The sequence below is a fragment of the Rousettus aegyptiacus genome, unplaced genomic scaffold (genome assembly GCF_014176215.1).
Source record: "Rousettus aegyptiacus isolate mRouAeg1 unplaced genomic scaffold, mRouAeg1.p scaffold_m13_p_7, whole genome shotgun sequence".
In the NCBI taxonomy this organism is placed as follows: domain Eukaryota; kingdom Metazoa; phylum Chordata; class Mammalia; order Chiroptera; family Pteropodidae; genus Rousettus; species Rousettus aegyptiacus.
The window spans coordinates 77,614,559-77,626,576 of NW_023416310.1; the positions used below are offsets into that span (position 1 = coordinate 77,614,559).

General features: G+C 50.1%; 1 protein-coding gene across 13 annotated transcripts in view; it reads right to left on the reverse strand.

Annotated features, from left to right (window-relative positions):
- Positions 1–289: 289 nt before the first annotated feature.
- TENM2 (teneurin transmembrane protein 2) overlaps positions 290–12,018 on the reverse strand; it is a 2,693,686-nt gene continuing 2,681,957 nt past the window's right edge. For all 13 annotated transcript variants that reach the window (XM_036224946.1, XM_036224945.1, XM_016151441.2 and 10 more), the window contains 2 exons: positions 3,022–3,152; positions 290–1,408 (listed from right to left, as the gene is read on the reverse strand). In XM_036224946.1, coding sequence (XP_036080839.1) covers positions 647–1,408; positions 3,022–3,152 — 893 coding nt within the window. In that variant the 3' untranslated portion in view covers positions 290–646. The remainder of the gene's footprint in view (positions 1,409–3,021; positions 3,153–12,018) is intronic.

Consider the following 12,018-nt stretch of genomic DNA (forward strand, 5'->3'; position numbering starts at 1 on the left):
TCACTCTTTCACTTGTATCCCCCCCTCCCCAGTCGCTACACACAAATCACCCCCAAAGTCATGTTTTAAATGCACCTGTATTTAAACGAAAACGTCTGTAGTATTTGTCCAACAGGCAGTCTGGACGGTTTTTGCTCAGCCGGCCTGGTGATGCTGGCCCTCACGCATGTCTCTGTGTCGCTCACGTGGGAGTGAGTGAGGTAATAGAACGTGAGGCCTTCTCGTCTTCATGTCTGTGTTTTTCTGTTGGTGTGTTTGTTTTGCTTTTTGTGTTCTGTGGGTTTTCTGTTTGTTTGTTGTTGTTCTTTTGTTCCTTTTGGACATTTGGCGTCTCTTTTCTGTGTAGACCCAGAACAAGTGGGTCATATTTTAGGGGAACTTGGAACATTTTGTGTGTTTGTTCATTCATTCATTCGTTTATTTTGTTTTTCCTCGGAATTTTCAGCCAGGCTTTAGTCTACTTCAGGATGTGGGACTTCTCGCTTGGACAGTAGCATTTGAACTCAAAAAATGTGAGCTTCCTTGCCACTGATACCCAAAGCAGCCCGGCCTCAGTGCCCCTGGTAGGTCTTCATCTCCTTAGGAGAGGAGATAACAGTTACTCCTGCTGAGCCATCCAGACAAGGAATGGCAGCCGATTATTTTGTTACCTCTTTCCCATCTCATTCTGTCTTAAAAACTGGATGTTGCTGCTACTGTCTGCAAGCTCGGGGTATTGCTCCACGGGAAGCACGTAATACCCCTCGTAACCCTGCACACGCCCCGTGCTCAGGAGCTGCTGCTTCTCGCCCTCAGTCCACAGGCGGCTCCCTTCTCTCCCGTCCCTGGCTTTCTGCTGCTCCTTGGCCCAGGCGGTCCCCAGGGCCCTCTGTCTCGCCTGGTCCAGGACGCGGGCCTTCTCTTCGTCCAGGGTGTCAGGGGTGAGGCCGTAGCGGATGCTGAGCAGCAGCGTGTTGTACTGGAAGTCAATGTTGGTGAACCTTCGAGTCCTGCCATTCACCAGCAGCGTGGGTTGCGACACGGTCACATTCACCCCGCTCTCCAGCACCTTGCGGCCGATGGTGGTGCCTAGTGTGCCCAGGTCGCCGTCGGCCGAGCCGATCTTCACAAAGTAGTGGGTGTCTTTGCCCTCGATGCTGTAGTGCATCTTGTCCAGGTAGTAGGCGTTGTTCAGCACGGACGCCACCTTGCGGCTGTCCTCGCTGGCGATGCTGGACACGCCAGTGGTCACCCGCCCCTCTTTGATGGCAAACATGATGCCTTTGCCAATGATGGGCGTGGTGGTGGCAAACCAGTGGCCTGCTTTCTCTCGGATGTTGGCGTGGAGCTTTTTAGAAATGACCTGTCCTTCCAGAGCCATGAAGGCCTGGTTGTGCCTCTCTGTCGTCTGCTGCACACCTGTAATGAGCTGTGGGCATGAGAAAACACAGAAAGCTGAGACAACAGGCTGGGCAGCTGTTTGCCTGGGCTGGGAAGCTCATTAAAAAAGGGTCGGAAAGAGAAAAGCTCGCAGTCCCCTGTAAGAACTAGTCTTGTGTCCCTAATTATATGAGCTAATATAGGCCTACCCTTTAGAATTAGGACAAGCCAGAGGTTCCCAGTGCTGTGATGGTGTGGCTCGTCTACTTGTACCTGTGCCACTAACTGAAAGATGGCGTGGAGGTTCGCCACCTTGCTGGCACCCACCCCCAGGCCTGCCACTCACCACATCTCTCCGTTACAGGAAAGAGTCACTCTGCACCCCATGGTTTGGCAGCTGCCCTGCATACTTTAGACCCAGGAATATCTTGACCTGAAGGGCAGGGTGTTTGTTTGAGCAGCTATGAACCCTGCTGCTGTGACCTAGATTTCTTTGAGGCCAATGCCCTGGATATTTATTAACTTCCTTGGGTTAAGACCTTGCTACTCAAAGTATGGCTAGAAGCAGAAGTGTCACTGGGAGCCGCCCTGGTAGGAAAGCAGACTCTCAGACCTCGGTCGGACCTACTGAGCCGGGAGCTGCATCTTCACAAGACACCCCAGGTGATCTGTGTGCTGTTACTGTTTGAGGAAGACCAGGCTAGGAGATTCTGGCTTCGTGGGCCAGAGGGATTATCTCTGCACTCTGAGTCATTTGCTTTGGATTTCAGCCCTGTTTCTGCAGAGGGAGGAAATCACCATTATCGCCTTGGCCTTGAGTTCTCCACTCACAAATTACAACTTGTCTCAATCGGTGGCTGGGGGACAGGCTGGGATAATGGAAGAGGCTGTGTTTGGGAGGAAATGGCACTTAGATAAATGAGAGAAATGACGGCTATTCAGCCACTGAGTGGTCCCTGAGGGGCAGAACTGCAAGAACGCAGTTGTTAATTAGCCAGGCGCCCCTCCTTGGCTCTCTCTAGTCACAGGGCCTGGGTAGTTATTCAGAGCAGCTGAGACCTTTCAGACTTCGCACCGCTGCTACAGCAAGGGTTATCCAAACACTGGTGCCCTCCCTTCCCATCCAGTTGTGGCAGAGGTCTCAGCTGTACCCAAATTGAAAATGATCGCTCTCTGGTCATCACCGAAAGACCCAAGCACCACTTACGTTCTGAAAACTCCATCTACATACATTTGGGGCATGAAACGCTGAGGTTTTATGTGGGGCATAAAAATGTTCTTTAATGGGACAGAAACTGCAAGCCATACTTTTATTACACCCTATAAAAGCCAAAAGGGTTATGATATTACAGGCAGTGCAGATGGCAGGTTGCTGCTCGAATTCTCTGCGTGGTTGTTAATCAAGGAGTGACTCAAGGAGTGACACTGAACACATAATGATACCACCATTAAGGCAATAACTGAGGTTTGGAAGAGACATGTGCTTCGCCAGACAGGTGACGGCAGTGACATTCACTTTCCTGGGAAGTCACAATGTTTCATGCACCTTTTATACCCAGCTCCAGTGTTTTCCTCCTTTGCTGACATAGCCTTGGCTCCCATGTGGTCCTGTGTGCACAAGGGGAAGGATCATTCGCATTCATGGCAAGAACCTCCGCTTACCTGTCCGTTCTCACTCGCTTGACTCTCCGACAGTTCATAGGGAGGAGGCACGAAATACATTTTGGCTCTTGGGAACCCAGGGATTATGTTGCTAAGCTGAAATCCGAACATCACAAGCCAGCTTTTCACATCTAAGGTGGAAACAAAAGTAAAAAGTTCTGAAGTCACCATGGATGGAAAGCAGTAGGGGATCTTGGAAAGAGAACAAAACATGATGGCTGGCTGGGCGCAGAGTCCGACAGGGCAGGGAGGCAAGGGCGTGTGAAGGTCTCCCGGTCTGGACCCGAAGTTTCTTCACCTGGGTTGTAGGAAGGAGATGTCCTTCCAGACTCGGGCAGTTGATAAATCCCCATGTGGTGACTTAGAAGGCCAGCACCGGAGCCAGGTAGATGGAGTTTCAAATGCCCTTGCTGTGTGAACTTGGACAAGCTCCCGCCCCTCTCTGAGCTTCAGGTTGCTCAGATGAGATTTGGAACAATTTCTGTACCAGTCTCGTTGGACTGTTGTGAGGACTGAAGGAGAAAATCCATGTAAAGGGCTTGTCACAGTGTCTGGCACATGGATTGCTCAATCTGTATGAACTTCATTTGGCAAGTAATGAAGGGAGCGCCTATCATAGGCCAGCCAATGTGCCGAGAAGCTAGAGATACAGTGATAGACTAGATGGGTGAGTGATGGTTATTAATGCTGTGTGGGACATCTGGGCAGGAGATGCTACGCCGAGGGAGCTCGTCATGGAAAGGAGCATACAGAGGGCAGAGGTTTCTGGCTCCTGAGCCCTTTTTATCAGGTGACTACGCTTCAAGGAGAGACCAAAACCGAGCTCTGCATGCTCAGAGTAAGACATGCATCCCGTGCCAGGAGCCCTGCCATCCGCTGGGCGGTCCAGGCTCTCCCAGTAAGACTGTCCCCCAGAGCGCCCTGCCTCCCTCCACAATGATCGATAGAGGGTCTCGAAGGTCCAGTCCTCACAACATTCACAGCCTCGCCCATGCCATCGGCCCGGAGTCCAGCTGGACTCACCTCCTCAGGCTCCTTGTCCCTGTTTATAACAGGCACCCAACGTCACGCCTCACATCCCTCTTCCAGTGCTTCCCAACTCCCGAGACACTTCCAGCAGGCCCTCTGGAATTCACACCCATCACCAGCATGACCCCCACGTCATTGACCTCTCCGTGGTTCCCTTCCCTCCGTGGCTCTAATTGAAACCACCTCTCCCCTACGGACACTGGTTTCCTGGCTGCTTCTCCTACAATCCCTGGACCTGGGGGCACGCGTGCTCCCTCGGCTGCAGTCATTACTGACCCCAGGGCCCCGCACCTGCATGTCTTGATGCTTTTCTGCTCCGCTGTCATCCTGTCCATCTCTGTTCCTGAATTCATTCTTACAGACTTCACGATACAAGCCGTCAATCCTTTCGACACCGTGGCCTCTTAGTTCCTTTAGGACTCTTCCCCCACGCACTCTCATGCTCGTCCTTTGCACCGTGTCACCACCAATTATTTTACTGCTCCCCCCCCCCCATCTCAGCTTCATGCACTTTGCCCTCTGACCGCCCCTGGGACTCTTTCTAGCTCACTTCTTGTAACCTGACACTCGTGTTCTTTGATCCTCTCCTTCAATCCATCCTAAACTTCTTCTCCCCAAGCCTCAACACCTCGGGTTCAATCTCTCTCTCTTTTTTTTTTTTACCAAGCACGCATTTCATGGCCACTCATTAGACTAATTCCCCTGTGTATATTCTAAGATCCTTTGCCCCCTTCTCACTTTGTCACAGTTTTGATGAAATCAGTTTTGGTTAAATCCGAGTCTTTGCCTTTTCCATGTGGCTGGAGGAATGAACGTAACCGTATCTCGTTTCACTTTAAATTTCTGACCTGAACCCCAATTGTCCTTCCTGCTGCCTGGCCATCTGAGTACATTCCCTTCCTCCATTCAGCCATTGCCCCGTTCTCCTGGGTGACTGTACGTCTTTTCATCTCTCTTAAAACCTCCGACACTGCCTTCCCTTCCTCGCTCTAGCAGCTGACTTGTTTCCTATCTTGAGAAAACTGATGCAGCCAGAGAGGGATTTCTCTACGCTCTCACCACATTTACTGTCCTACCAGCCTCTGTACCCCCAGCGCCCACCTTCCTCCCGCAGCCATTAAGTCAACCTTCCACTTCTGCACTAGGGCGTATCCTTTCTTGCCCACTGCAGGACATCACTCCAGCAATCCTCTCTCCCTCCCCCGTATCATCGATTTGCTCCCTCTCCCGAAGGATCAACCCCATCAGCACACGAACATGCTACTAAATGTCCACCTTAAAAAAATTCCTCTCATTTCTACTTCTCCCTTTAGCCACCACTCATTTCTCATCTCTCTTTACAAAAACTTCTAGAACTCAAAATAATTCTCTGTATGCACTGTCTCCCCTTCTCTTCCTCCCCTTCTCCTATGAATCAGGCTTGTGCCGACTACACTAGACCAACCCTCGTCACGAATGCCCTGCATGCTGCTGAGCCCAGCGTTCACCTGGGCCCTCATCTTATTTGACCTATCAGAGGCATCTGACAATTTGAACGTTCCTGTCTTTATTTTCTGTTCTTGGCTTTTGGAACAATACATTCTCGTTTATCCTTCTACCTTTGTAGCTACTCCTTGTCCCTTTTTGGTTCCTTCCCCTCCTTGTGATTTCTTAATATTGGGGTGCCCTAGACTCAGTCTGCAAGCTTCTCCATTCTATCTACCCTCACGAACATGGTGATCTCATCCAGCCTCAGGTTCCTTAGTATCATCTCCATGCTGATGCTGACTCCAAAATTTACATCTCCATCCTGGACCTCTCCTTGAACTTCAAGCTAGTATGTCTAATTACATTTTGAGTTTACATCCAAAGCTGAGCTCCTGATCTTCCTCCCCAAAGCTGTCCCACCCGCAGTCTTTTCCATCTTCCTGGCTACCATCCTGGACCCCTTTTTCTCTTTGACTCCCATCCTGGACTCCCACATGTGATCCATTGACAAATCCTTCGCTTTTTAAAGTTGAGGTAAAATTCACATAAAAGTCATCATTTTAACCATGTTATTAAAGTCCACGATTCAGTGGCTTCTGGTACATTTACAATGTTGTGCGACCATTGTTACTAATTCCAGAACAGTTTTATCACCCCAAAAAGAAACCTCATACCTCTTAGCAGTCATTCCGCATTCTCCTCTCTCTGCCTCTGACAGTCACCAAAGTGCTTTCTATCTATGGATTTTCCTGTTCTGGACATTTCGTATAAATGAAATAATACAATATGTGGCCTCTTGTGTCTGGCTTCTTTTACTCGGCATTACTTTTTTACGGCTGAATAACATTCCATTGTTTGGATATACCACATTTTCCTTATCTATTCATCAGTTAATAGATATTTGGATTATTTGTTGTTTGTTTTTTTTTTTTACTGTTATAAACAATTCTTCTATGAACATTTATGTACAAATTTTTCTCGAAAATCTGTTTTCGGTTCTCTTGAGTATATACTTAGGTGTGGAATTGCTGGGTCATATGGCTAAACCCTTTACTTTTGTAACAGATCCAGAATCTGTGTCTACTTCTCACCGTTTCTACCACCTCAACCCTGGCCCGTCATCTCCTGCCTGGACGCCTAACTGGCCTCCCTGCTTCTACCTCTGCACCTCACATACCTTATCGGCACAGCAGCCAGACAGGCCTTTCAACATGGAGCGGGCCACGCTGTGCCCCTGCTCAGAATACCCCAGGGACACCCCTCCGCTTCTCTTAATGAAAAAGCCAACGTCCTCCCGATGGCCTGTAAGGCCCCTCATCTGTTTCCTCTCTGACCTCGTCTTCTCGCCCAGCCCCTCGCCTGCTCAGCCCCAGCCTCTGTGCCATTTCTCCATCACGCCAGGTGCACACTCACCTTTACACTGGCAAGCACCTGTGCCTGGAACGCACGTCCCCGAAAGCATCTTCTGGTTCTCTCACCTCTCTCGAGTCTTGCTCGGATGCTGCCTCTCCAGTATGGACAACCCCAACCACTACGTTTCAAACCTGCCTGCATCCCGTTCCTGCCCCAGCAACCCCAAGTCTCTTTACTTGGCTCATCCCCTCAGCCCCCCTTAGTAGTCACATTCTAACATGATGTATCGTTTGTATGTTTATTATATTTGTTGCTTATTGTCAGAATGTAAACTCCACCAGCGCAGGGAGTTAAAAAATCTGTTTTAGTCACGGATGTACCCCTAGGCCCTACAACAATGCCTGGCACGAAATAGGGGATCAATCAGTACCTGTGGAATGAATGAATGAATGAGCACTGAACATATGTGGCAAAAGCTGCCCTGACTGGTTTAAGTGTGATTGAGGAACTATCTGTATCTGCCTGGGAACCTGCTTCTGAAGGAGCCAGGTAAGGTATAACTACCTTCTGCCCTGAGGCTGTCTTGAGGGAACTCAGTCTGGCTTTGCTACTAACCCTCTAATGAGAAGGAACCTGGGATCCTGAGCAGATCCACTGGCCTTGGGCTCAGACGAGTTCCTTGAAGGAGCTGGCAAATACGCGTATCAGAGACAGCCCGGTTAAGAGTCATCTAAGAATATAAGTTTGGAAGTGTCAGCATCAAGCAGACAGAAGGCATGGTTCTAGTCCAGCGACAGTCACGTAATGACCAAGTAGCTGTTTTGTGCGATGTAGGTGCTGGGTGCTGTAGAGCGTGGATTTTCCTACTTTGGATATTCTTGTTCACTCATCACAACTGTTTTGCCATATCCAAGTATCACCTGTACTCGTATTTACTTCCTGGTTTCTGAAAAACACATTTGCCTTTCCCACTGAAGTCAATCCATTTTTAAAGAGAAACTTCGTCACTGCCATAAATGGGAAGGCAGCCTCGCTTGATGCGAACAGAAAATAACTGTAAAATTAAAGCAAAGAAAACAAAGCGGTGCAATTAAATTGAGCATGATTTTGTTACCAGCTACTGAGGGAGTCTTAGATCTGCTCTCTCTTAAAAAGGGAGATTAGAAGTGTTAATGAGGTGTTAAATACATACCAGTATCCAGTGGAGACGTTCTCCTCCTCCACTGATTTGGAAGAATAAAAAGAGGACTGAAAAGAGATGAACTTCCCCAATTGTGTCTCCATGTTATTTGATACCTCATCTGCACGCCATAGTAAGTCACCCCGCCCTTTCCCAGAGAGATGCAATATACGTAGGGGATCCCCGGAAAGGGAAGAGAGGTCCTCAGAAGGTTCTCCCCAACCTGGTCTCTTCCCTGCAAAGACTCCTTCCCAGCACGCAGGAGGTAATTCTCTGTCTCTGAGACCAGGAATTTTAATGGGCATTCCCACGAACAAAACAGCTCACATCATCTACCTTTTAAGTTTCTAACATGGCTTGGTTTCCGAGGCTAAACCTACTCTGAAATGTTTATTCAAGGTGCTGGTCTCCTTTGTCCATTCTGCAGAAGACACATCTGGCATGGCACAAACACCCCTCTTCCTTCTGAAGTAATTGGTGTTATCTGGCCACGGGCTCCCTAAATGGTCTGTTGAGGGGATTGAGGCAGGTGCTGGTGACGTGGGCCCCCCAAGAGCTCATGACTCCCCTCTACTCAGGTTCCCCAGGGCATGCGATCATGAAGCCTGTTCTCTCCCTGAAGATGCTGTCAGCATGGCAGCTTGGGTGCTACGTGCAGACAGGAGAAGAGGGTGATGGGAGGGGGAGGCTGTGCCTTCCTCCTCATGCAGGGAAATTAAGCTCCACAAAGCCCGACTCTAAGCTCACGCATGCCTGGGGAGGTACGCCTGGAGACCTGCCCGGGACAAGGGGTGGGAAGAAACTCCAAGTCATTGTGGGCGACATCTAGGAGGTTTGCCGGACTCAAAATGGTCCCGGGTTCCAGGTTTGCCAAAGCCATGTCACTCAGAGCAGAGTTTGGATCTTTTTCAGGGTGGAGCTGGAGAACCAGCCCTCCAAAACATCCCCCAGAAAATTACGCAAAAGGGATGTCTCCGCCCATCGCGCACAAACTCCACGTCTCTGAGTCCACTGCTGCTTGTACGTAACACACGCACCCCGACCATTTATCAGCCCTCGTGCTGTGCCAGGTGCTTGACACCTCACGGATCTCATGGGGCACATGCTAATGGGGTCATCTTTCTGCTGATGGAGAAACTAAGGCTCGGAGAGGCTAAGATGCTGGTTCGTGTCACGCAGCAAGTGGTCGGCCAAACCAGAAACGGGCATGTGCTCAGGGTCTGCCATCGGAAGGAACTGGCCTGAGGCCAGGCCAGGCTTGGGGCTGGGCTCTGGTCCTAGTTTGTCCACGGCGGGGTGGGAGGGGGGATAACATTGGGAGGGGGGTCTGTCTCCCAGTCTGTCCTTTTACTGTTACCTTTTTATCACAGACATATCAATTATCAATATATTACCCTAAAAAATAACTGTTACAAAGGGTGCTGCTTTGGAGCCGTCAGTGGGAAAGGAATCACGTCTCACCCCCCTCCCGCCCCTGGCAGCTACACCTCTGCCCCAGCCCAGGGGTTGTGGGCTCCTAACGGGCACCCTGCCCGCTCCGCCCCTTGTGGCAGCGGCGTCCCTGGGAGGCAGCGGGGCACCTCGGGAGCCGCCGCGCACACCAGAGCCGCGTCCACGCAGCACCTGTTCTCTGGAGCCGCAGGGGCGGTCCTGCTCTCCGGTTCCTCCCGACTACATCTCAATTACGTCCTCAGCTTAAACTGCGAGCAGCAAGTTCAGCCACTCTCCTTGGCTCCTAAGTGGCAAATTAAGACGCATTTAGATGGGGTTTACGGATGAGCCAGCGTGCGAACGGTGGGGAGTGAGGGGTGTTCTCTGCTGGGATCCCCGCTCCGGGGCTCGTCCCGCCTTGAGCGGCAGCAGGCGTGGGCTCATGCCTGTCCGCTCCCCCTGCAGTCCTCCCGGGCCCCCCGATCCGGCTCTGCCTAGACCTCAGCCCTAGACCCGTGCCTTCTCCAACACTATCCTTTATGTCAGACTCTTTCTAATGGTTTCTGGATTCGATTTTGTTGGACTTAGTTCGACTTGATTTAATTCCCATTTATTGAGTCTCCATGAAGCATTGGAATGAGGAAAGTCATTTTGCCATTCAGAAATCTCTGCTAAAATTTGTTTTTTTTCCTTTTCAGAAGAACCAGGAAAGTGGCTGAGGGGGCCAGTGAGGTTGACTGTGCTCTGCGTGATGTCGTTTGGGCCTTGGCAGCTGTGGTCACCTGCATAGCTCACTTGCAGGGCTTTTTAACGTTTGCCTCCAGCCCATGCCCCGCTCAGAGGCACGCTCTGTGTGGTGGGGAGGTTCTTTTCCTGCGGCTGAGAGAGACCTGATTTGCCTCCCAGCTTCCTCTGCCTGGAAACCTCTTCCTCTCCGTCCCCCACTTCACAAAGGCCTCTGCTCAAACGCCATCTCCTCAGAAAGGCCTCTGTGAACACCCTACATGAAGGAGACACTGCCTGCCACTCTCTGGCCAACATTTATTCTATTTTATTTCCACAGCACTTACTGTCTGAAACTATATACGCATATGTGTGTGTTTTCCTGAGGGGTCTTTTACTTTGAAACTGGAGGAGAAAAGTCACGCTGAGCCTCAGGGAAGGGGGTGTGGGCGTGCATCCCAATGAGGAATTGGGGGAGAACAGGAGGGTACAATTCTGCCATAGCTCCTGGGCTCAAGAGGTACCAGCTACTTTAATTGTAGAAGGATGTTGGGCTCAACCTCAATGGGTCTGAACGTGTCAATGAGGCATGGCATGGCCACACGTTGATCTTTAGGGTCGTCTATTGCTTTCTGTAGCATGGGACGTCAAGGGTGGCACTGTGCTCCAGGTAGCTGCTGCTTCTTCTCCTTTCTTGGACAGGGACAAGTGACCCCTTGTCCCCTGAGGGTAGGGGCCCTTTAGGCCTGATGTCTCCCTGGCCCATGGCCATGAGCTATGAGTTTTCTGGAACTTGAGAGGCTTTGGACTTGGGGTCACCATGTTGTTCCTGTATGATGCATGGGCAGGTGAGATGGCCTTGGCTTCCTTTCTGTAAGTTGGTCTCTTTGGAGCTTGCTCGTGCTCACGCTCTCTCTCTCTCTCTCTCTCCCTCTCTCTCCCTCTCTCTCTCTCTCTTTCACTTATTTCCCTGAGGGACTTTATCTTGTTCTCCACCGCATCTCTAGTACTTAGTATACGTTATGTGCTATGAAAATATTTGGATGTAGGTGGTTGAATAGGGACCCGTATTCCATCAATTTCTCACTTACTGAGGAAGCAGATAATTTGCCCTCCTTGGCCTCTCTAACCAAACCCCTCTCAAAGCTTCCTGTGTCCTTCCAACTTTTGCTCACAGTTCTTCTTCAGTCTTGATCCTATTTCTGCCAACCAAGGTCCCCTTCATCAGGCCCAGTTTGACATGGGGCCCTTCAGCCCTACACCAAAATTCTCAAATCTCAAATAATCTACACACGCGCACGCGCGCACACACACACACACACACACACACTTTTGAGAGAAGGGTGTTTGCCTTGTTTACCATACCCGCAGAATCTAGCACGGTACATTCTATAAATGCTTACTGAATAAATATCAGAAAAGACAGCTATAAGGTAGCATAGGCTGAATTCTGCTTTGCACTGTCATTGGTTATGTGTCTGTATACCCTGCCAGCCTGGCGGTGAGGTCAAGAACTGGACTTCGGTCATCTCAGTACCTAAGCTAACTCATCGCTTCGCTTGTGATGATAACGTTAATAACATGAGCAGATGTTTTGTGAACATCCACAGTCTAAGCGCCAGGCACTAGATTTTACCTACATCTATTCATTTAGTTTTCAAGATCACTCTGTGGGGTTGTTTTATTAGTGTCTTTCACAGAGACAGAAACTACAGCGCAGAGAGACTGGACAACTAGCCCATGGTCCACTGGCTTATAAGAAGGAAAGGAATTTGATCCTGATATGTCTGACAGCAGAGCTCCATTCTTGCCCC